General features: G+C 32.7%; 4 protein-coding genes and 1 non-coding gene across 5 annotated transcripts; 3 read left to right on the top strand and 2 right to left on the bottom strand. All coding sequences in view use genetic code 12, as the record gives it.

Annotated features, from left to right (window-relative positions):
* The first annotated feature begins 13 nt into the window (after positions 1–13).
* CAALFM_C501150CA lies at positions 14–98 on the top strand. Its single transcript, XR_002086410.1, has one exon. It is a non-coding gene; the product is annotated as an uncharacterized ncRNA (small nucleolar RNA).
* Positions 99–376: 278 nt separating this feature from the next.
* On the top strand, positions 377–2,638 carry CAALFM_C501140CA (uncharacterized protein; the record flags this gene model as incomplete). The annotated part of the gene is made up of 1 exon (XM_710626.2): positions 377–2,638. The coding sequence occupies one exon, from the start codon at positions 377–379 to the stop codon at positions 2,636–2,638; it is 2,262 nt and encodes a 753-aa protein (XP_715719.2).
* Positions 2,639–2,761: 123 nt separating this feature from the next.
* Positions 2,762–3,556, bottom strand: CYC3 (holocytochrome c synthase; the record flags this gene model as incomplete). Its single annotated transcript, XM_710627.2, has 1 exon — positions 2,762–3,556. The coding sequence occupies one exon, from the start codon at positions 3,554–3,556 to the stop codon at positions 2,762–2,764; it is 795 nt and encodes a 264-aa protein (XP_715720.2).
* Positions 3,557–11,124: 7,568 nt separating this feature from the next.
* On the bottom strand, positions 11,125–12,096 carry CAALFM_C501110WA (uncharacterized protein; the record flags this gene model as incomplete). The annotated part of the gene is made up of 1 exon (XM_710629.2): positions 11,125–12,096. The coding sequence occupies one exon, from the start codon at positions 12,094–12,096 to the stop codon at positions 11,125–11,127; it is 972 nt and encodes a 323-aa protein (XP_715722.1).
* Positions 12,097–19,831: 7,735 nt separating this feature from the next.
* CLN3 (cyclin) lies at positions 19,832–21,229 on the top strand (the record flags this gene model as incomplete). The annotated part of the gene is made up of 1 exon (XM_710630.2): positions 19,832–21,229. The coding sequence occupies one exon, from the start codon at positions 19,832–19,834 to the stop codon at positions 21,227–21,229; it is 1,398 nt and encodes a 465-aa protein (XP_715723.1).
* Between the last annotated feature and the right edge of the window lie 318 nt (positions 21,230–21,547).

Genomic DNA, 21,547 nt, shown 5'->3' with positions numbered 1-21,547 from the left:
AACTACCAAATGGAGTGTGTTGAGGGAAGTGGTTATACCGATATGAATTTATTACTAACATCATCTTCAGAAGGAATTTCTATATAAATAATAACCCTGAAAATATATACAATTACTGTACCTAAAATATGTTAATCCAGTATTAGTTTTGTAGAATAATGTAATCTTTGAATATGCGCCACATGTCTCTTAAGTTGTTATTACTTGTAATAGACCACATGGCGTATTAGATAGTTAATTCTATTACCATAAACTCTTCCCTTCGCTTTCTGCAATTTTTTTTTTTGCTTTGTCCAACCACTCAAAGTAGTGAAAAAAAAAATCTAACAAATTTTTTTTGGCACCAACCTCTAATTAACCACCAACAACCATCAAGATGATCCCTTTGAGACAGATTGTCGGTAGGACTACTAGAAGTGGGTTTCTTCAAATAAGAAGTGCTAGTAAAGCAGGTACTATAGCTTTACGCTATCAATCCACTACTTCCACTACCACCAACACTGCAACTCCAACAACAACTCCAGACAACGACAATTCGAAACCATCTTCAGAAACTGTTAAAACCGAACAATCCTCCCTCCCCAAAGCCACTCAAAAGGGAAAACAAGATAAGAAAGCTCCTTCCAAGAAAACACCAGTCAACCCCAAGTTAAGAGATATTAGTGGACAAATTAAAGAAACCATTATTCAATCCACCACAGATTTGAATGAAGCCTATAGTATTTTAGAAGAAGGGATTACGTTTTTAAGAGAAATTCAAAAATCAGAGAATATTACTGATCGACAAATTTTCAAGGAATTTTATCCTTTGGCTACCGAATTGTTTAATTTAGCTCAAAAGCCCGAAACAACAATTGACCATTCGTTAAATGAAATAATTGATATGTTTGTTAAGAATAAGATTGCTCATTCAATGCACTTTATTCAATTAGCTGCAAATGCTCTCAAACAAAACAGTGAAGCTTATGATGAAGTATTGCAGTATTGGTTCAAGAGTTTTGAATATACCAAATCGCATGATTTTTTGTATGTCAATAACTTCAATGGAATCAAAACCAAAATTGAATATCAACCTTACGATTTCACCAATTTGGCCATATATGCTTATGTTCAATCGTGTATTGCTCAAAAAGTTACATACTCGCCAGTCGATGCTGCCAAGTTTTCCCCTAGTGGCAAAATACCACCATTTTATCATATCAAGAAAACTTTAGAAGTGTTGGATATCTACGACGGTAAAAAGTTCCGTGAATATTGTAATTTATTGGAAACTGATTCCCAAGAAAGATTCAATCCAAATGGGGCTAGTTCAATCAAGAAAATTGAAAACACCCCAGATAAAAAGCAACTCGATAAATTCTATCAAAATGTGGTTGATATTTGTAACAAGCGTAATATCAAAGTTGATGAAAAAGTCATTGTTGCATTGATGCAAAGATACTTTCAATTTGATGAATACAATGAAGTTTTCAGTTTATTTGAAACAATTATGAATTCTGGCGTTAAACCATCGATTGATGCTTGGAATATAGTTATTAAAGCAATGACAAACCCTTCAAGAATAGCTAGTTTTGGAGGCAAAGCCAAGCAACAAGAACTTGTACAAAATTTTGAAAGAACTTTACAAACCATAGTGTCGTCAGGAGTACAATTTAATGGTGAAACTGTTGGTGCCATCGTCAGTGGGTATGCCAATTTTGGACAATTCGACAAAGCTCAAGAGTATATTGATAAATACGCTAAAGGTGTCAAGGACAACGGAGCTGTAATCAGTTTATGTAATGATGGGATTTTGAGAGGGTTGGTTTACAATGGGAAAATTGAAGAGGCCGAATCCAAATTGAAACAGTTTATGGAAACTCACACTCAATACAAACCTCATACCCACGTTATGAATGACTTTCTCAATTATTATGCCAAGAAGAAAAACTATAAGGCCATTAATGGTATCACCAATTTTATGAGAAAACACAACATTGCTGAAAATGTGTCAATCAAAACCACTATGATTAATGCCTATTTTGAGAGTTTGCATGCCATTGGTAAGACTCCAGATCTTTCCAGCTTTTTAGCCAAAATGGAATCATCGGAAAATGCCGGTAAACGTGGATTCAACGAACAAATGCATTCGACTTTATTAAAGGGGTTGATTCAAGGGGCCAATATTGAAGCTGCTAGACAACTTTTCGATATATTAAAGTCAAGATATCCTCGTTCTGCATGGTTGAATACCAATATGATGGTTGGTGAACTCACTTTGGGAAATGTTAAACTTGGAGAAGATATCTTCAATTATTACATCAAAGAAATCAGAAATGAACCAATTATTTGGAATACATTTATTCATAATTTATTAGCTCGTGATGAAAAATTAGCTGACTTTTATTTTGAAAAAATGAAGCAAGATTCTCAAGTTCAACCTAATTTTTACACCTATTATTTCATGTTACAACATTATAGAAGAAAGGCTAAGAAGGATAGATTACAGCAATTGGTTAACGAATTGGCTGAAGTCGATTGGACTTCATATGGAACTTCATTACCTGATTTCATTAAAAGATTGACCAATTATTTGGATGTACCTGCTTCGTTGTTGTCCAAACTTGACAAACAGCAGGCAACTGTAGATAAACAATAATTTATAATTTATATAACAATTTCTATATACATGTACATAAATAAATTAAAACAAGAAATATTCATTAGATAAAAAAAAAAAAAGAACAAAAAGAATAAATACCCAAACTCATTCCTGCTTTCCCTAATCTCTGACTTCGCCCATAGCTTTCTTCCAAAGAGGATATGCCCAATGAGTGAATCTGTCACGGGCGTTAGTGAGATTATCCAAAGCAGGACGAGTATCCAACATGAATGCTGGCATTCCAGTTTCTTCATCGTCAGGAGCTCCATAGTAATCGATGACATAACGAACCTCTTTCCAGCCTTGATTACGGCCACAACTTCTTAAAACTGTCCAATCGTGTCTATCAAAAGGAGGAATAGTATTGAAAGTTTCTGGGAACAATTGACCTAACCATAAATACATTCTTGCCTTTGGCGATAAATCATGAGGTCTACCAGTGAATTTCTTCAATCGTGGCTCTACTTTAGTTTGTTGAGTATATTGGTCTTCCCAAGTTAAAATTTGTTGCCATGCCCCTTCATTTAAGAAGTTATGCACTTCAACCATACTCTCTACGGCATCTTCAGGAACACCATCACCTTTCCCCTTCAGTAACATGGCATTCAACATTTGTTGTGGTGATGGATATTCCCATAGTCCTTGATCTTCTGATTCACCACGAGGAATAGTTGATATAGTTCTTTCGGTTGATAATTTGATACGCTGTCCAGGGGCTCTTTCAGATGATATTGCCATAGGCATGTTGTTCAAAGGATTTAAAACTTCGTCATTGTCGTTGTTAAGTTTGACGGGGCATGTTGGAGAAGAAGAAGCGAGTTTCGAATGATCTATAGGACATGCTGAGGGGGTGGTAAAAAAGCTTGTAGCTTTAACTGTGTCCTGGCTTGGTTTATCTGCCCAAAACCAACCCATATTGATTCGTAGTGTTTGATTGGATTGTTTGTGGAAATGTGATTATAAAGTGATGAGATATGATTTGATAAAAAAAAAAGAAAACTTTAAAAAAAAAGAAATACCGAAGTGACCATTGTTACGTAAGCACAGAAAAGTCCTCACAATAATTTCAGGCAACTGACACTACCCTGAAATGAAATGCAGAAGGAAGTTTGCCAATTTGCTCTCAATCAATATATCAGGGACATAGAATCTAGTAGGATTGTATAAATTTTATAAAAAATTGAGCCCTGTGAAAGTTACTGTAACCTATGTAGATACAGCTTCAATTTTGAAACTCCGTGGCAAAGAAAAGAGAGAGACAATTAATTAAAATATGGAACAAAGCTAGCTGCTGTGGAGAATGTAACATTGAAATACTAAAAATCAATTAACATAGCTTTGAAAACAGAATACAATCCTTTATTTAGTTTTTACTAAAAGCAAGAGTATTCCTCTAATAATGGTCGTACGTTTGCGTATTCTCGTAACATATTCAAAGCATAAATCTTTGTTGTTCACCCTAAACAGGCTTTTATTATATTCTTCTAGGTATACACAATGTTATTTTTTTCTCATTTGTGGTAATACTGGTAGACGAAAACATGGAGATTGTCCTAATCAAGTACTCGATTGTCGTCTAAGTATTGAAATGTCAATTCATGTGAGGGGGTGGGGGGGGGACGAAAAATATGGGAGAGAGAGGGAAACATAGCATGAAAAAGACGACATAAACAATTAAGCTTTTAGTGAATCTTTCTCCGTTTGTTATATACATCAATATGAGCATATTTTAGATTTCTTTTCTTGGCCTAGTACACTAAGGACTATTTCTATAGATATTACTACTCTATGTGGATAAAGTTGATGTAATTACAATGTCGCAAAAAAATAGAGTTTTGTGTCACTAAAAGTTGCTTTTATATTTTAAGCACAAGTAGTGCTTGTTTATCMAMSRGTTATATATTATTATTTAGTTGTTTTTGGTTAAAAGAGGGAAGACGGGGGGATACTTTTTTTTTTTCAAATATTTTAAATTAATTTGTCGTCAGATTTAATGTCCCTTTGTAAAGAAATTCTCCCTCTTTAAATCAGAAACTACAACCATAGGCAGTTGTTAAAGTATAGTCTTTTGATATATCAAGAATTAACTGATTCGACTTTGAGAGGAGAAGAAACGGGGTGAAGCTGAAAATAAGCGGTTACAAAGACAAAACATATTTCTTGTATTTAGTAAAGTAACTAGCTCTGATAACAAAATTCATTTGAAATCGGAATAATAATAGAATCAATTCCACTTTGATAATGTGTGACAAACACAACTTTACATAGTAGATATTTCTATTGTGAAAACACAATTAACACATCTTCGTACTCCTCTCACCTCCACACACTTGTATATACACTTGTCGTCTAGCAATCACCCTCCTTTGGTCCAAATTTTGTATTTGACTTTTCTTATTGGGCATATTATTATTCAGCAACAATACGATGTTCAGTAATAGACTAATAGATGCAAAAAAAAAGAAAAAATAACAAAGCTAGTACTGAGTGATAATAATAAACATGAGGCAGAGTTGTGGACTGACAGAATTAGTACAGGAATGTATATGGGCCATAAAAAGACAATAAAGAATAATACAAGATTAGATCCGATATTTCCTGCCAATTAATTCCTATCTTTGTGTGTTGGTTAATTTGCGTTTTATACATTGGTGTCTGTTATCTTTCGAATCAAAATTATAACAATAGTTGGTAGTCATACTACGTGGACAACATCTAATACTGCGACATTTCACTGAAAAAAAATCTCTTTGTCTGGGTGCGTGTGGACAATTAAGTCTCAGAACCTTTCAAAACCAGGAACAGAATAAAACAATAAGAAGTCTGACGTCAAAGGGGAACAAAAGAAGGAGCTGGTTATATGCAGAGTTAGACTATGATGATAGAATTCTCGAGATGATAGAAGAACAAGTCTCCCATTAATTATTACTACCGAAAACAAGCTCTTGCTTTCTTTGGATTAATGAACATTAGAGAACCAATTTAAATATACAATATAGAAAAGCTCTGCAAAATTGTTTAGGGATACGTACATCAAAAACGACAAATATGTTGATGCAGATGTCGTCTTTGGTTTATTATTCTGGTTGATCCATTTCACTTACTCGAGCGTTTTTGTTTTGCACGACTTTATATTTACTTTCTTCGTGGTCTGGGTGGTGGTGTTGTAGTAGTGGCGTGAAATAAAATATAATAATTCAATTGATATACAGTATAGGCTCTTTAATTACAGTTGTCTCGTTACTGTGAATTGAATAATTGACATTAAATCAAGACCATATTATATTGCTCTAGCAATGGGGGTTTATCACATGATTTGTACTCGGAGAAAAGTGTATCAATAATACCGCAATTTCTTGACGATGAGTTTCAATCGGATATTAAGATCTTAAGTCCAGTAATTTTATCACTGCCTGTTAAATTTTGTCGAAGAATTTACCTGAAAACAACAACAATATATGTGATAAAGCTAAAAAAGAAGCTTTACTGATAATGATCAGCAATAATAGCTTATGCATTTTTTCAAGTACTTTGTCTATATTTCCCACTATTCAAATTGTGTGTTAGACGTGTGAATTCCGTGGAGCGGTAATACAAAGGAAATTAATTTAAATGCAACAGTGATACCACTTATCCTGGACTAGATAATAAGTCTAGAACTTGCTGGACAAGCTGTACTGTACAGAATTGACTGGACCAAATTCTTCAAGCTAGAATCTCTACCGTATTTATGTATGGCAGGTGTTCTTTGCATGTGGGGCATTCCCCTTACAAAAAAAACATCTCTTGCTGTTAATTGTCGTGCGTATATTACAGTTGTTCTTGCTTGCACTTTCAGCTTCTTGCTTTCGTCATGATTATCCATCTATGTTACGTACTTGACTCAGGTTTATTATTTCCATAATTTTTTTGCTGATTTTCTCTTTAATTTAGTCTAAACTTCGATTATAATATTCAATTTGTATTTTTGTTCAATCTGCTAGTTTATTTTTAGCTTAATGGTGTATTTGCGGCTTATGTAGAATTATCCAAATTTGGGATATAGCTACCACTCCGGGATTCCGGGATTGGCTGGCGATCTCAATGAGTGAGATAAACTACGAATATCCACATATAACCAATAAAATAAGCAATACACCATGGTTTATGTGTGATGTGGCGCAAATTGATGATGTAATACCTTAATCGCTTATTAAAATATTCTTGTTTTCTTAGTACTCCTGATTGTTGGTTATTCATTTTTCTGGTTTTCAGATCTGAATCAAAATCATCGATAATTATACCTCCAAGAAAAAGAAAAACGAGAGAGACGTAATCATAGTCTTTGCTTTTCTTATTATAAAGATGGCTTAGTTCCTGGGTATCTGAGACAATAGATGAAAATAAAACTCTTAATGAATCGACATTACAACGAAATTCGTTTAAAGTCAAAAAAAAAGCAGAGACAATAAAACTAGCCACTCGATTTATTTCCTAAACCTTTTGGTCGACAATCATTATACTGTACGTTGTCTGGTCTTACATTTTATTGTATATACTCTCCTTCATCCTGAAAGGTATCCCATTAACAGGAATTGTAGTACTGGCGGGTAAACCAAATTTGTTTTTCTTTTTTTGATGCCGTACAACTGCAACGTGGGGCTTGGCTCATTCCGAAGGAAAGGGAGGATCTGTCTTTGGTGTTCTAGATTTCACAAAAAACAAGGTTAAAGAGTAAGGTGGGATAATCTTCAACATTAAGAGTCTGGAAGAGGAGAAGGGCTAGATAAGTGTCAAATAATAAATAGCAGGACATCCGAAGTGGGGGAGGTATAAGTCAATTTGAAAGCATTGTAATTTAAACAGTATGATGAATATAGTTTATCAATAAATTCCTGTTCTAGTGCATATCTTTTCAATACTCAAGATTATCTTCTGTTACCTTTTTCTTTTTTTTTTTAACTCTGGCTACTACAACCCCCTTTCATTTTCGTTTTATTAACTTCTTAGTGTCTTGATTGATTTACACTGGTTACATAATTTGTAATACAGTGAAACTGAAATTCAAGCACAAGAGCCAAAAGACAGGGAAAAAAATTTTCCCGAGTTTTTCCAAATGTCAAAAATCTTCTGATTTCTTTGATAGATGCAGGCATAGGTTTGATGTTAGTGTGGAAGTTACAAACCTATAGTAAATTGGTTTTGGTTTACCATTGTAGTTCGATCAACGAAACCAATTAACGATAGGTTTGTAGAAAGATTGCCATTTTAGCTTTGTAATCTAACCTCAATGTCGAAAAAAAAAAGAGTATGTCAAACAGTTTCTTGAAAATGTGACAATCAACAATGCAATGGTGCGTGTAGAGTACCGATGAATTCTGTAATGTTGGTAGTGCTAGAATCAAAGCTGTGGTAAGGAATTCAATTTACTCGTCTAATCTTCTATCTATCTATTGAATTATCTATACTGTTAATTAATGCTAAGAGTGTAAAACAAAATAATTTGCAAATCATTAAGGGAGGTTATTTTTATTTTGTATGTGAGGTTCCCAAAAATCTTTTTTTTCCCACCTTATTCAGAAAAGACAGACTTTGATAAATTGTTTGTGTCGTTTTTTCTTAATATAGATAAGAGAATAATAAAAGTGTATTCAACAACTATATAGATATGTATGGCCTAAAAAAAACCATTTTTAACTAACCATAATTGTTCTTTTAATCTTAAATTCTCTATAATTGTAGTTTTTTCACCCGTTCCGCAATGAATAATTCACAATTATTCTCTACGTCCGGTTCCACTACTTTAGTTGGTCGTGCACATGTGTCTTCTTGAAAAAAAAATACTCTCTGTTTTCCTCTCTCCATAATATTTTAAGGTTTAAATTATACTAATCCAATCTAATATCCAGCTAAACCTATTGTTTTTTAATTCCAAAATGTTATTGTTATCACTAGAGCAATAATAAATTTGAACCAACCCCTTGTAATAGACACCACAAGAATGTTGATAAGGTGTGAGGAATTTCACAAGTATAAGAAAGACTTATTGTTAAACCTGAGAATTGTTCATCTATGGTACACAAATAAATGTCTGATGCTATTCTGACATGAAACAGTGATGGCAAATTACTAAGATCAGAAGCTAAAAATGAAAAGGGGATGAACAAAAGTAATATTGAAAATAAAAAACCTCAAGGGATGAAAATACAGTATTCTCAGATATTACAATTTATCAATGGGGTGCAACATATTTGGGGCCAAATGTGTGGATAATCTGGTCTTGATTGATTAATCCCCTCATCCCGGGGGGTGTTTGATTTTTCTTTTTTCTGGTTACAGCTATAGTGAAATAAAATAAGACTTTATTATATTCCGACAATGATAACCACTCACTTCTTGAATCCCATTCAATAACATAAAGATCATTATTATTTATCTCTTCTAGTAAGTAAGACACGTTTATTACTACATGATTGGTAATTGAGGTTTTTTCTTTTTAGCTAATAAACTTTGACGAAATAAAGGGCAAAACAGAAATTCAAAATTACAAAATGACACAATTTCAGGTATCATTTGGTGTAAGGATAAGAGTTCTCTCTTTGAATCCAATAACATTTTTTATAGCTTCTCTATATCCAGTAATAAAGTGCGGAACACAGTTGAGCGAAGATTATTATAGTAACGATGGCAATAGACGTTGAAAGAAATAATGTCAATGAGAAGATAAACTACTTTCTTTTCACAGTTGTCATGCCTACTAGGTAACATAGAACATGGTCGAGACGCAAGTAAATTATAAAAAGAAGAACGTGAACAAAACGGTGGAATAGTTCAAGACGTGTTCCGCAAATTGAAAATTACTTTTAAAATACTACTTTAATCACAAAAATTACAACTAAGATTATCCTGATTTTTTTTTTACTTTTGTTCTTTAACAGTAATCTAAAAGTGAAAAAGTATATTTTGTTTATGGTTAGTCTCTCGATGATAATGTTGTCGTTGATGATCTACAAGAAAAATGAAAAAGCAACCAACAATTCAAGAGTTTATTTCCAAGAGATGGGCCCACGATGGTTTGAAGTTTTTACACCGGAAATCTTATTGACAGTATTTCCGATATGCTGAAATGTTGATATATCGAATAATATACGGCCAATGTTTGGGGTTTTGTGCGTTTTTTCTATCGCTGTTACTATTCGAAGACATAATCACATTTCATTGGATAGTCATTCTACTCACAAAATTTCAATATCTCCGAGTGTGGATAATAGCAACTCTCGACATTTTTTTAGTTCAAATTCATTAATTAAGACTTTGAATATCTTAGTTACATATTAAAAATGTGCAACATACTATGGACGATGCAAGTAATATACTTGAATGTTGGGAAATCTGTAGTTTACCAACAAATGATTAAAATATATTTAACTGATAAGCAGGGTTTGTATGTTGTTTTATCTTCTGTATTCTTTGACTGGTTTTAACTCTTGAAAATCCCTACTTCATTTCTTGATGGTTGTTTCACAGTTGTGGTTGCTGAGTTGGATGGAGTCTCCCCCTATTTTTATTCTTCAAAAACTCCTTTGAAAACTGCAATTTGGCTTAGTTGAAAATTTTTTAGATAAACTATTGAATAGGCTTAACACACAAAATTGGAACATGAAATATTGCTCACTTCTACCTAATTTAGATAAACTATGTATACATATAACTGAAAAATGAACTTGCAAAGCAAAATTCATTTCTGTGTCCCTTTGAAAAATGGAAAAACTGAAAAATTCTTTTTTTGCTGTGTGAGTACACGACATTTTTTTGAAATTGAGGTCTTGCGGGTATGTCGTTGACGTGAAAATAATTGCTGTATTAGGGGTCACGCCACATGAGGCGAGAACAGAAAAAAACTATATACTATTGACCAATTAAATTGCTTCATGAGGAAAAAAAACAGAGAAAAGTACACGTATACCAAGAGACTTTTTTTTTCTCTTTCTCATTATTTCTCTTTTTTTTTTTGGGTATCCACCATAACTTCTTTAGCAATGCTTGTCTCATAAACATTGGTATATATGTGTACAACATTCCTTTTAAGGTTATAAGATATACACAGTCACAAACGCGGCCACAAATTTTCTTAAGCTTTTTCTTGTTTTAAGGTTGTTATGTTATAATTATAATCGGAGAATAATTTAACCGAAAACAGATAATAAATTGCTATTGTCTTACACCATCGTGCATTAGATCTGTCGTATAATTACACCGTCATACATATATATTTTGTTTTGTGTTCCGTTGGAAAATAAAGCTTAAATGAAAAAGGGGGTAAAATGAAAAATATTTTTCCCCAAACTGTGTTTTCTTTTTCTCGCTTGCAAAAAAAAGGTGATAGAATGTCGCGAACGACATTTTCTGTCGACGAATAGCAACAGATAAAGAGTTTCGGTGGTATGGGCCAACATTTCGTCTCAGCCACCAACAGAAAAATTGCCTGCTATACTTATACACATCTATAGATCTCTTAAGGAATTGTAATGTTCACCTAAACCAAATGAATGTTTATAATACCCTAATTTCAATTCTGGCAATTGACCGTGCTCATTGATGGTTAAAGTCGATGCTCCAGCCATATAGATACTTATTGGACAATTGAAAACTTTACTTAGAGCCAAGATTTCCATATCGGACCCCCACATTGCTGTAGTTGTTAATTCATTGATATAGTCATCGAGATCCCTCAATTCACCAGTATTTTCATCAATTAAAAATGGGATAAAATCTTCTTGATTAGATTTGATATAATCACCAGCTAATTTTCTCAATTGATCGATCAGAGGAACATCTTCAGGACCATTGTGGTCTAGGTGTTCAACATCTTGATGACGAACTTTCAATTGATCTTGAATCGAAGCAAATAAACAATGACCATCGGGTTTTATTTCAAATGATTGTAAGTTATTCAAGGATAATAATTTGTCCATTGATTCAATTTCAATCTGTCGATAATCAACAGTGTTAGATGCTTCTATAGCGGCTTCTTGTTTGATTTTGTCAATTTCTGCCTGTCGTCTATTCAATCTTTCTCGTTGTCTATTTCTTTTCTTTCGTGGTTTTATGCTGTCGCCAGCATTACCACCACTACCACTATTTATTCCCTCTTCTAGACTCTCAGTATTACTTATCTCTGCGGCTGGTGATTCCTTTTCAAGAGACAATTGTGCAAGCAATTGTTCAGGCGTTACTTCTTCTTCTTCGTCTTGACCACCATTTGGGTTGTCGAACTCTTTCAATTCTTGTTTATGTTTCTGGTCCAAGTTATCTTGTAGTTCTTGACATTTGTTAAGAACGCTTTTTCGGGTTTTCTTGGTAGCTTGCTTTTTCAATCCAGTTATTGTTGCTATTAAATCCTTGGATTCCTTTTTATGACGTTGAAGTAGCTCTTCTCTTGTCGTCACTGTTGGTTGTTGTTCGTTTTCTGACATTGAAAAGACTTGTAGTATCAGTTTTTGTGAGATTAATGAACTGAAAATTTTTCAAATTGTAGCAAAAGGAGGCAAAGGGGAAAAAGCCAAACTTAAAAAAAAATGAGTGATGAGATGAGATGAGATGAGATGAAATGAAATCACAACTGTTGGATGTTTGTGATTTGTGGATAAATGGCAACCCTAAGATGGTATCCAAGTGTATACAAAAAAGAATTAAATGAAAATTTCTTTTAGTGTTTACTCTCTAGGTTGAGTTTTTTGTCAGTAAAAAATTTTTTTTTTGGATAATTGATTGGTGTTGATGAGAATCCACAAAAAAAAATGTGTGTACACAGAAAACAAGGAGAGAGATCACCAAATAAATGTTGGAAAATATCAATGCAGACATTGATAGATTTGTAACACTTTAAGTTGATCATTAATTAGCTAATACAGCACTAGAGTATTTATAAAATCCTTTACAATTAATTTTTAGTTGTTCCAATTAGTTAAATTTTGAATTTTGAATAATGGAGTAAAAAGTGTTTAGATAATAGTTGAAAATTTCATTTTGGCATACCAGTTAATGCCAGTGGTAATTCTGATGCTACTCGTGTAGCAAGGATAGGAGAATTCCACAACGGTTTTTTGTATTATTAGAATTTTTTTACTAAATTTGAATTCAATTTTGAGTACATATAGGTCAGCTATGTCTGCTTTATGTCAATTTTGTATGATATTTCAAAACTAGTTCTTGATATGTGTGTTAGTCCAATTTGCCTCTCTTCATTCCGATGAGATTTCACAAGAAGATTAACGCTTAGTCAGAAACTAAATATTTATTTTGGCATTTACTCAATTATTGTAGTTAGAAAAAAAAATTTGTTAGGGCTATCATGTATTCGGATAAAAAAATCGTTTATGTCCACATTTTTCTCAATTTTATGTCGATGATGTCATACTTCTTGGTGTAAATACCTGTGATCTGTAAGCTTTTTACAACACAAGTGAGTAAACGACCATTCATCGAACTACTAAGGAATGGTTTATACTTAGCAATTGCTTAAAGTTGACAGCTTTTGTTGAAGTTATTACGGCTACTTTAACCATTGAAAGAAAAAATATTCATTCCTATTATTGTAGTTCCGAGGCTATTATAGTTTGTGTGAAAACCAAGAAATAGTGCCATAATTTTGTCCATTTTGTTAAATGCCAACTACAACTATTCTTAATTACTTTTTGTTTACATTGTAGCTATTAGTAGTATACTAATGTATCAGTAGGAGATGAAAAAAATTGCTTTTTCATTACAGCATTTTTTAGTCTGGCATTTTGATTTTGCCCCAAACAACTAAAAACTACTTAATAAGACATTTACTAAATAAAATGATATTTCATTGGATAATTTGAAGAAAAGACATTAGTGTTATGAGGCACAAATAATCACAATTACAAATATTCTAATGAACTAAAAAAAGATGCCATAAAAGATGCATGGAAGACACAAATCCATCAATCATCATCACCGCCTTCTTAAGTCTCTAAAATTATAGTATACGGTATAACAGAGTGTTGAAACTGATATACACATATATACTTATGATTCTCTGAATTTATACGTACCATTTTGACTAACACCTTTGCTATTCTGTAGTTTTTGAGATCAAATTTTTCAACTCGGGGATTGAAAAATGAACATACTAGTTGAAGAAGCACATTCCATAATGGAAATTGTCCTGATTCAAACCATTTTTTGCTACTCTTTGTATAGATCAGAATAAGAAAGGTTTTTGGATAGTTATAGATCGATATAGTTTAGCATAGCCAACGTTGCCATCGGAAGGTTTGGGATTCTGAGTTTGTGAGCAAATAGTGAATAGGCAGACAAATAGAACAAAATAAAAAAAAGAAGGACAAAAATTTTTGTCAGTTTATTGTTGGCAATTAATTACACTACAACAATGCCACATTAAACAAGTCTATTGGCGGTATCTTATACCGTAAACCAGTCTTGTTCTAGTTTGAATATAATAGGCGGTTGTTCAATATATAAGGATCAACAAAGGACAATGGGAGCAACCGAGAATTATCAGTTTAATTACTTATTGTTTAAGAATCTTGGTCGGCTTATTTTTCAGATTTCCCGGCTCGCTGAGAGTGGTCCTTGGAACGAAACAATAGACAGACCATCTGATTTTCATTTAAGATTGTTTCAATTATCATTCAATCCTATCAATAAATGTATAGAATGATTTTTCAGACTAGGAGCTAAATGAATGAATATCTGGCAACTATTACAATCTTTCTGTTGTTGTTAACTGAGCCACTTTAGATCTATGTGAAACTTGCATCAACGCAGTTTTTTTTTTCTCTCAAAGATTTGCCGTACACTAAGAAAGCGAGGCAAAAACAACACCTGATATTATAGAAAGATACATCCAAGAGTTAATAAATAATGTATTGATATCGTGGCATTTAACAGATTCTGGCTTACAACTCAGCTTCTTAATAAGCCCTCCACATTTCTTCCCATCTCTGTTAATCGTTTGATTATTCATTCATAGTCAGATAACAATTCGCACTAAACATCAGACGTTAACACCACCACCACATAAAGGAAAAAAAAAATAATAATGATCTGATCGCGTGAAGGGGAGGAGGAAATAGGATCGACGGAAAAAGAGAAAAAAGAGAATTCAAGAATTTTTCAGATTTTTCAAATAGCTTTATTTGATCTTAACAATAAACAGATTATTGATTGTTATGTGAGGTGATCTTTCCTATAATGGCCGTACTTAATATTATTGGTGATTGCTAGAATGCATAATGCACCTAACAATTTGCTCATTTGCTGGTGTATGTGAGGAGTAGTTTTCTTGGTTTCGGGAAAATATTAACGAAATGTAACAAAGACACAAGTAAGAAAAAACGTTTGAAGAGTAAAAAAAAAATATGCCAGTCAGATTTACTTTCTTGATTCTGACTTGCTTTTGCTTTTGGTTGACTATGAGATTAATCAATTTCTTTGAGATACAATGGAGACTCAAAAGGCTTTGTGTCCCTTAAACAACAAGTCCCGAAATTGGAAAGAGATAAGTAAACAGAATTATTTTTTTTATGTAGTTAATTTCTTTTTCATGTATTTTTATCTTGTCCAATCAATAGTATCTCTTGGTGCCATTTCTTGGATCATAAGTTGCCCTTTAACCATCCTCTCTGCTTTTATTTGCTACCAAGATAAATTGATGAGAATAAATACCTGAATATCTGAGTCAATTCAACTTAACAATACAATACAACTTTATAATCCAGACTAACTGGGATATCGGAAAACCGTTTTATTTTAAGCAAACAATTGTAAGAAGATCTATAATAATCTAATTTCAATTCAGATCCCAGTTGTTGTGTAACGCCAAAGGCTTGTTGTTCACAATGGACTTTGATAAAATGTCGCACGGGTTAGTTGGCTGACTGAACGTGTTTGTCGACAATTGCTAGAATGAGGCTTGATCTATTAATTGCATGATTATAATAATATCTTTGCTAGAACTGTTTGTGGCTTCTTCTTGGTGGTTAGTTAATTAATTTGGCTGTCTTTTTGTGTTTTTCAGCAATTATTGTTGGCCTGTTTTTTTTTTTGGTGGTTTTGTTTGCTTTTGGGGTTTTTGGTTTGTTTTAGGACTAATGGTGGTCAATGAAAGGTATTTAAAAATTATAACAATACAAAGAGTAGGATCACGGTGATATCGAATACGTTTCATACACCTATTTCCACTTCAATCAAAACTTCCCTTTCATTGGTTGAGTTGTTGATTATACAAGAAAAAAAAATTAGTTCGTTTTGATACTACAGTATCTGTATGAACTAAAACTAAATCAGCAATAGATAAAGATATATGGGAAAAACTAAATCCTCGACTACATCTTCAAGCTCTTGAAGGAAGAATTCAGAAATTCAGAAACTATTAGGAGGGGAGAAATATGGAAGAAGTCGTAAAACTAAAAACGAAAACCTTTTCGAACAACGTTATACCATTCTATTGTTGCTAGCTACGCATTCTTATGATCACAATAAAACAACCAGCAGCGTGAAGTAGATATTATATAAATTGAAAAGAGTTAATTGGTTCCAAACAATGGTCTCCTTAGGGGAACCTAGGTGGAGTTTAATAACCGAGACATATTGAGCTAGCAGAGACGTTGAGTCCAAGAAAAAGACAACGACAATAAGTGAATCCTCAAACTCTTTTTTTCTTCAACAGGTTTATTGTAAAACTCAACAGCCGAAATGAGCGTAGTAGCAAAATGACGAAATCAAAAATCAAATAAATGCATCTACTGTTGACTGGAACGGCGCTGGATTCAGCAGTATCTCATCAGACTACCAATGAGAACTCTTGCTCATTATTTGTTTTGCGCAATTTCTAATAGTCTCGGTCGAAGACATGGGCAATCCTTTTTTCTTTATCTCCGTTCTACGATTCCGCCCTACTGCTCCTTCCACTAGTTAAGTATTGTCCACCTCATTCATGCTTTGTGTCGCTTGATTCTAAATTTTACCTGTTCCATGTACTATATAGAGCACGCCTCAAGGGCCATTCTTATGGTGTTCACCAGTTGCAGTTCTCAGCTATTGTTATCTTGTTCATGCTCGGTATCCTATATTTAAAAATTACCTAAAGCATGTTCAAGAACAAACCAACATTAATCGCTAGTTGTTGCACTATATTCTTTAGCTACTCAAAGTGGAAAAATAGTCAGTGCTGCAGATATTCATATTCTTCTGGTGTTTCTTCCTTTCGGATACACACACTCTTTTTGTATTTATTTTCCAAACGTTTGGCTGGATATATCGCATGAGTGGTGGGGAGAGGTGAATAAAGCCTTAGTAGTCTGCAAACTAATTTAAACTCAATTATTTTTTAGATATGGATCGAGCTAATTCAATTTTAAACCGATTGGTTTAACTAGTAAATTTGTAAGAAGTAGACTTGGAAAAGGAATGTATTGCCAACTCTGATTCGGTTAGACTTGGGGCGGGGTTTTCCGTCGACACAACACAATGCTCACACAACTATCTTGGCTGTACAACAATAACTTTGCCCCTTACTGCTTGCTCCTCAGTTCACATTCTTCTATGATAAAGAGGCAAAGCTTATAAGAACACAGCCAAATATTGATTAGAATAAGAAAAGAGGATATGCACTGGCACAGCGGATAAATATTTTACCACGAACAGTTGAGCCTGAGTTTTCGGTGTTAAACACTCGAACAATCAAGTATGTAAAAGTACACCTCGCCTTCTTTCGCTGCGGACACACTACTTGTAATAATACCAGTGATACACTGTTTATCATGCATATAAGGTGAAAATATTAATTAAAAGACTGTGGGTGCACTAATAACAACTGGAAAATGAGGCGACATTTTTTTTTTTCACTTTTAAACGAAAACTACTCGTCCTTGGTTTTACCATACAACACGAGCAAATGAATAATGTCTTAGTCTAAATTGTTTAGAGTGCATGTCATGAGATAGTTATCCATCTAAGTAATGCCTAAAAAAAAAGTCGAATGGTAATTGTTTTTAGAAAATAGTTTTAACTATACGTTTTCTTTCCTAGCCAACTAATTGAACATTTTAACTGTAATATGTGATGAAATAAAAATACCCCAAGTTTAATGATCTATAAGCTCATATCACTTGTGGTAAACTCCTTTTCTGCTTGTTCTTCTTTGTTTTGTTATTATTATTGTTATTGTTGTAGCTATTCAATGCTGGTGGTACTAGAACTGGGCATTGGTGAAGATGATTGTAGTTGTTGAGTAATGGTAATAATTACACATCCTAATCGGGAATAATCCTGATAAAAGAGTCTTTCTCCTTCTTCTGCTGCTGCTCCTCCATATTTCTTTGTCACTTGAAGAAAAAAAAAAATCTACACTAAAATAATTAAATATTAAATTTAGTTTAATTGAACTTGATTGTACTTATGCAGATTGAGTTTTTGTGTACCTCTTTTTGTTATTTTTAGCTGGAGGTGAGAAAAGAAAGAAAAAAAATATTTTCAAAATCAAATTTTTGTGGGACAAGACAGAAAAGAAGAAAAATGTCTCGATTGATTATTATAGTCTCTTTTACCCAAATCCCAAGTTTTCCTTTCTCCTATTAGATTTAGCTTAACCTTTTTCTATTAGTTTTGATAGAATTTGAGCTTTGTGGTTTTTATGGGTAAGTATAATTTTGTGTGTGTTTCTAAACTTAGTTTGATAATCTTCTTTTTATTCAGGTGAAAAATATTATTGACACCCGACACCGACAACACTTATCAACAACGACAACCACAACTGGAAAAGACTTTTTTTTTGCACTCCTTTGATTTTATTTTATTTTATTTTTCTGGTTCATTCTCTTTTTTTTTAGTCAATGTCTTTGTTCGATCTCACTTAGGTTGAATGTTCTTTTTGTCTTAATATAATTTATTTAAATGTCTTTGTCATTATTAGTGCCTATTGTCTTGATACAATTTGTGTGTCTCATAGTTCTTTGTATTTCCAAAGTCTAATACTCTCCAAAAAAAAAAAAAAATTTCACCTCTTATGCATGTCTGAATATGATGTATATGCTCTTAATTTAAATATGGTTGGGATTTTTTTTAAAAAATCTCCTTTTTTTTTCGTTTTTGTAATTTTGGTTCTAGTTTCTTTTTGTATAATTTTCGATTTTTAGTTTTCTTTTCTAAACTTTTTATTTCATGGCCTGCTTCACTCCTTTTGATATATAAATCAAGTTTTTTCCATATTTCATAAAGCCTACTTCTTTTTTTTCAAATTTTTTATATCCATCCTATAGGAAAAGATTTCAACTTTTAAAATCTTTTTTTGGTTTCAGTTATTTGGACACTTCCATCCTCTTTTCTATTTCTTTCCTTCTTCTTTCCATATCATTTTACCTTGGAGGTATTATTGATCCTTTCCTGCTAATACTTTGGGAGTACTCTTTCACCTAATAATCCTTGAGTGATTCCCTGTCGTATTATTTTTTTTATTGCATATTATCATTAGCCTCCAAAACTTTCACAATCAACCTACTTGGAGATACTATATCAGGTCAATTATCATCACTACCAAAGAACCACCTGATCACTACTTTTGAATAATATCAAAAGTACTCACAATTATCTTTCACCCTAACATTCACTCATTTCATAGGTTTCCAAATATTCAATCCGATTCCAGTTTGATACGTGTGAATTCGAATACATTTATATTTTGAAATTGAATATTTTAAAAGAAGGGAAACTTACTTTACATTCGTTTGTTCCAATACTAGACATTACTCAAACTAAAGACATTCATTTATTTCTTCCATCAACACTAATCTGGTGCTCAACTAGTTTCCTTTTACTTATTTTTTTATAGTTTTCTTTTATTCATTCCAAGCATAGTTCATTTTCCATCTGGTTATTTGCTTTTCCATTTCTGCTGCTTGTTTATTTGTTAAGAATTATTCCAAAACTATTCTTATCACCATTTGAAGATCTCAATCTTATTTGCATATTAATAGAAATCACATTTTGTTGAATCTATTAAAGTCATTCCTTGTTTTATTGTCATTTAATTATTGAAATTATTTTTTTTACAACCATTAAAACAGTATTTATAAAAAAAGATATTCCTTTTTTTTTGACAACCAAATAAAAATAAATCAAAAACTATCAATCCAAACATAGACACATAGTTGATTATTAATCATGTTTCCTAATTCACCTGATGCTTTCCATCAAGTTAGGATGATGCAATCCCTGATCAAAGCAAGTAATTTCAAGTTACAATCAATGGAATTTAGATGTCATTCAAATAATGTATGTGAATATCAAATGGAAATGTTGCATCACTTGTTATCAGTTGAAGCTAAAACATTGCCTAATTTATCATTAATTGAACAGCAACCAGAAATCAAATTAGGTATGAGACCATTGTTGTTGGATTTCTTAATGGAAGTTATCACTATTCTCAGCTTGTCTAGATCTACATTCCCTTTGACTGTCAATTTGATTGACCGTTATTGTTCAACCAGAATTGTCAAGAAACAACATTACCAGTTGTTGGGATTGACTAGTCTTTGGATCAGTTGTAAGAACTTGGATTCAAAGTTCAAAGTTCCTACATTGAATGATTTGAGAAAAATTTGTGTTGACAGTTATTACAAAGAATTGTTTGTGGAAATGGAGAAACATATTTTAAAATCATTAGAATGGGTCGTCAATGCTCCGACATTTGATGCCTTTATTGATTTGTATTCAAACTTGTTGATTTCTAACAGCAGTAACTTTGAGGTTGCAAACATTATCAAAAAATCATCTCATAAAATAAAATTGTTTTCCAATTATATTGGTGAATTGTTCCAGTTTTATCCAAACATTTATTACGATTACACATCGTCACAAATTGCTTTGATTGCTATTTTAATCACGGTCTTGACGTTGAAGATTCCTGTTGATTTAATTAGTTTGTTGAACTTTTACAATGGATTGGTTAAAACTGAAATGTTTAAATCCAATGTTGAACAAGGTGCTGAAGATCAGTTTGAGGAAATTCTTTCAGTTGACTCTTTCAAATCATTATTCAATAAGAGTTTCTTCAAGAACTTGATCAAGATAATTGATAATCCTCCAAGCAGTCTCAAGATTAAGTACTTTGCTGAGAATGGTAAATATTCGGTATTGATGAAACAGTTGGTCACTACTGCTTCCAACACCTTGAAGTGTATATTGGATCCTGTTCCAACAACACCAAAGGCTAATAGTTTTGTCAAACATCAACAACAACAACACCATTATCACCCAAGACCGCCAATGAGTATTAATACCTCAATGATTCCATTGACACCTGTATCCAATAGCACTAGCCCTAATAGATTCAGTCCTGATCAGATATTTTCGGAAAATGAGTCTACTCCTGGTATTGCCTTTGGTACCATGACACCTGATTCCCAATCAACATCACCTGGGGAAAAACGAAGTTATGAATGCATTGATGAGTTAGAGATTGGCACATCAACCATTGCTGGTTACACACTCAAAAATCATGATACATTGAAAAGATCGAAGAGTGCTAATTATGGTACACTTTTCTATCTTCAACAATAAATCAAACTATATTTTAGAATGAAATAGTTGGGAGAAGGAAGTAAGAAAATTAATAATTGCTAGAATGTTATCAATTTTATTTGATTCTAACTATTCCACAATATCATGTTCTGCATTTTCACAGGAGGATAAAGAAGAAATATATATATGGACACTTTACTGAATTTTAACTGGTTAACGTTCTGAGTTTAGTTGTCCTAGTTTGCATATGATGCTTCTTTTGACTTTCTGTCTTGCTTCCAGCCTAGCTATTTATTAAAATGGGCATTTTATTTTTTCAAAAAAATTAATGATTTTTTTATACAATTAACAAAAGGA

Source organism: Candida albicans, chromosome 5 (assembly GCF_000182965.3).
Source record: "Candida albicans SC5314 chromosome 5, complete sequence".
Classification (NCBI taxonomy): domain Eukaryota; kingdom Fungi; phylum Ascomycota; class Pichiomycetes; order Serinales; family Debaryomycetaceae; genus Candida; species Candida albicans.
Note: the sequence above shows the minus strand (reverse complement) of the source record. Positions and strands in the feature narration are given on the sequence as shown.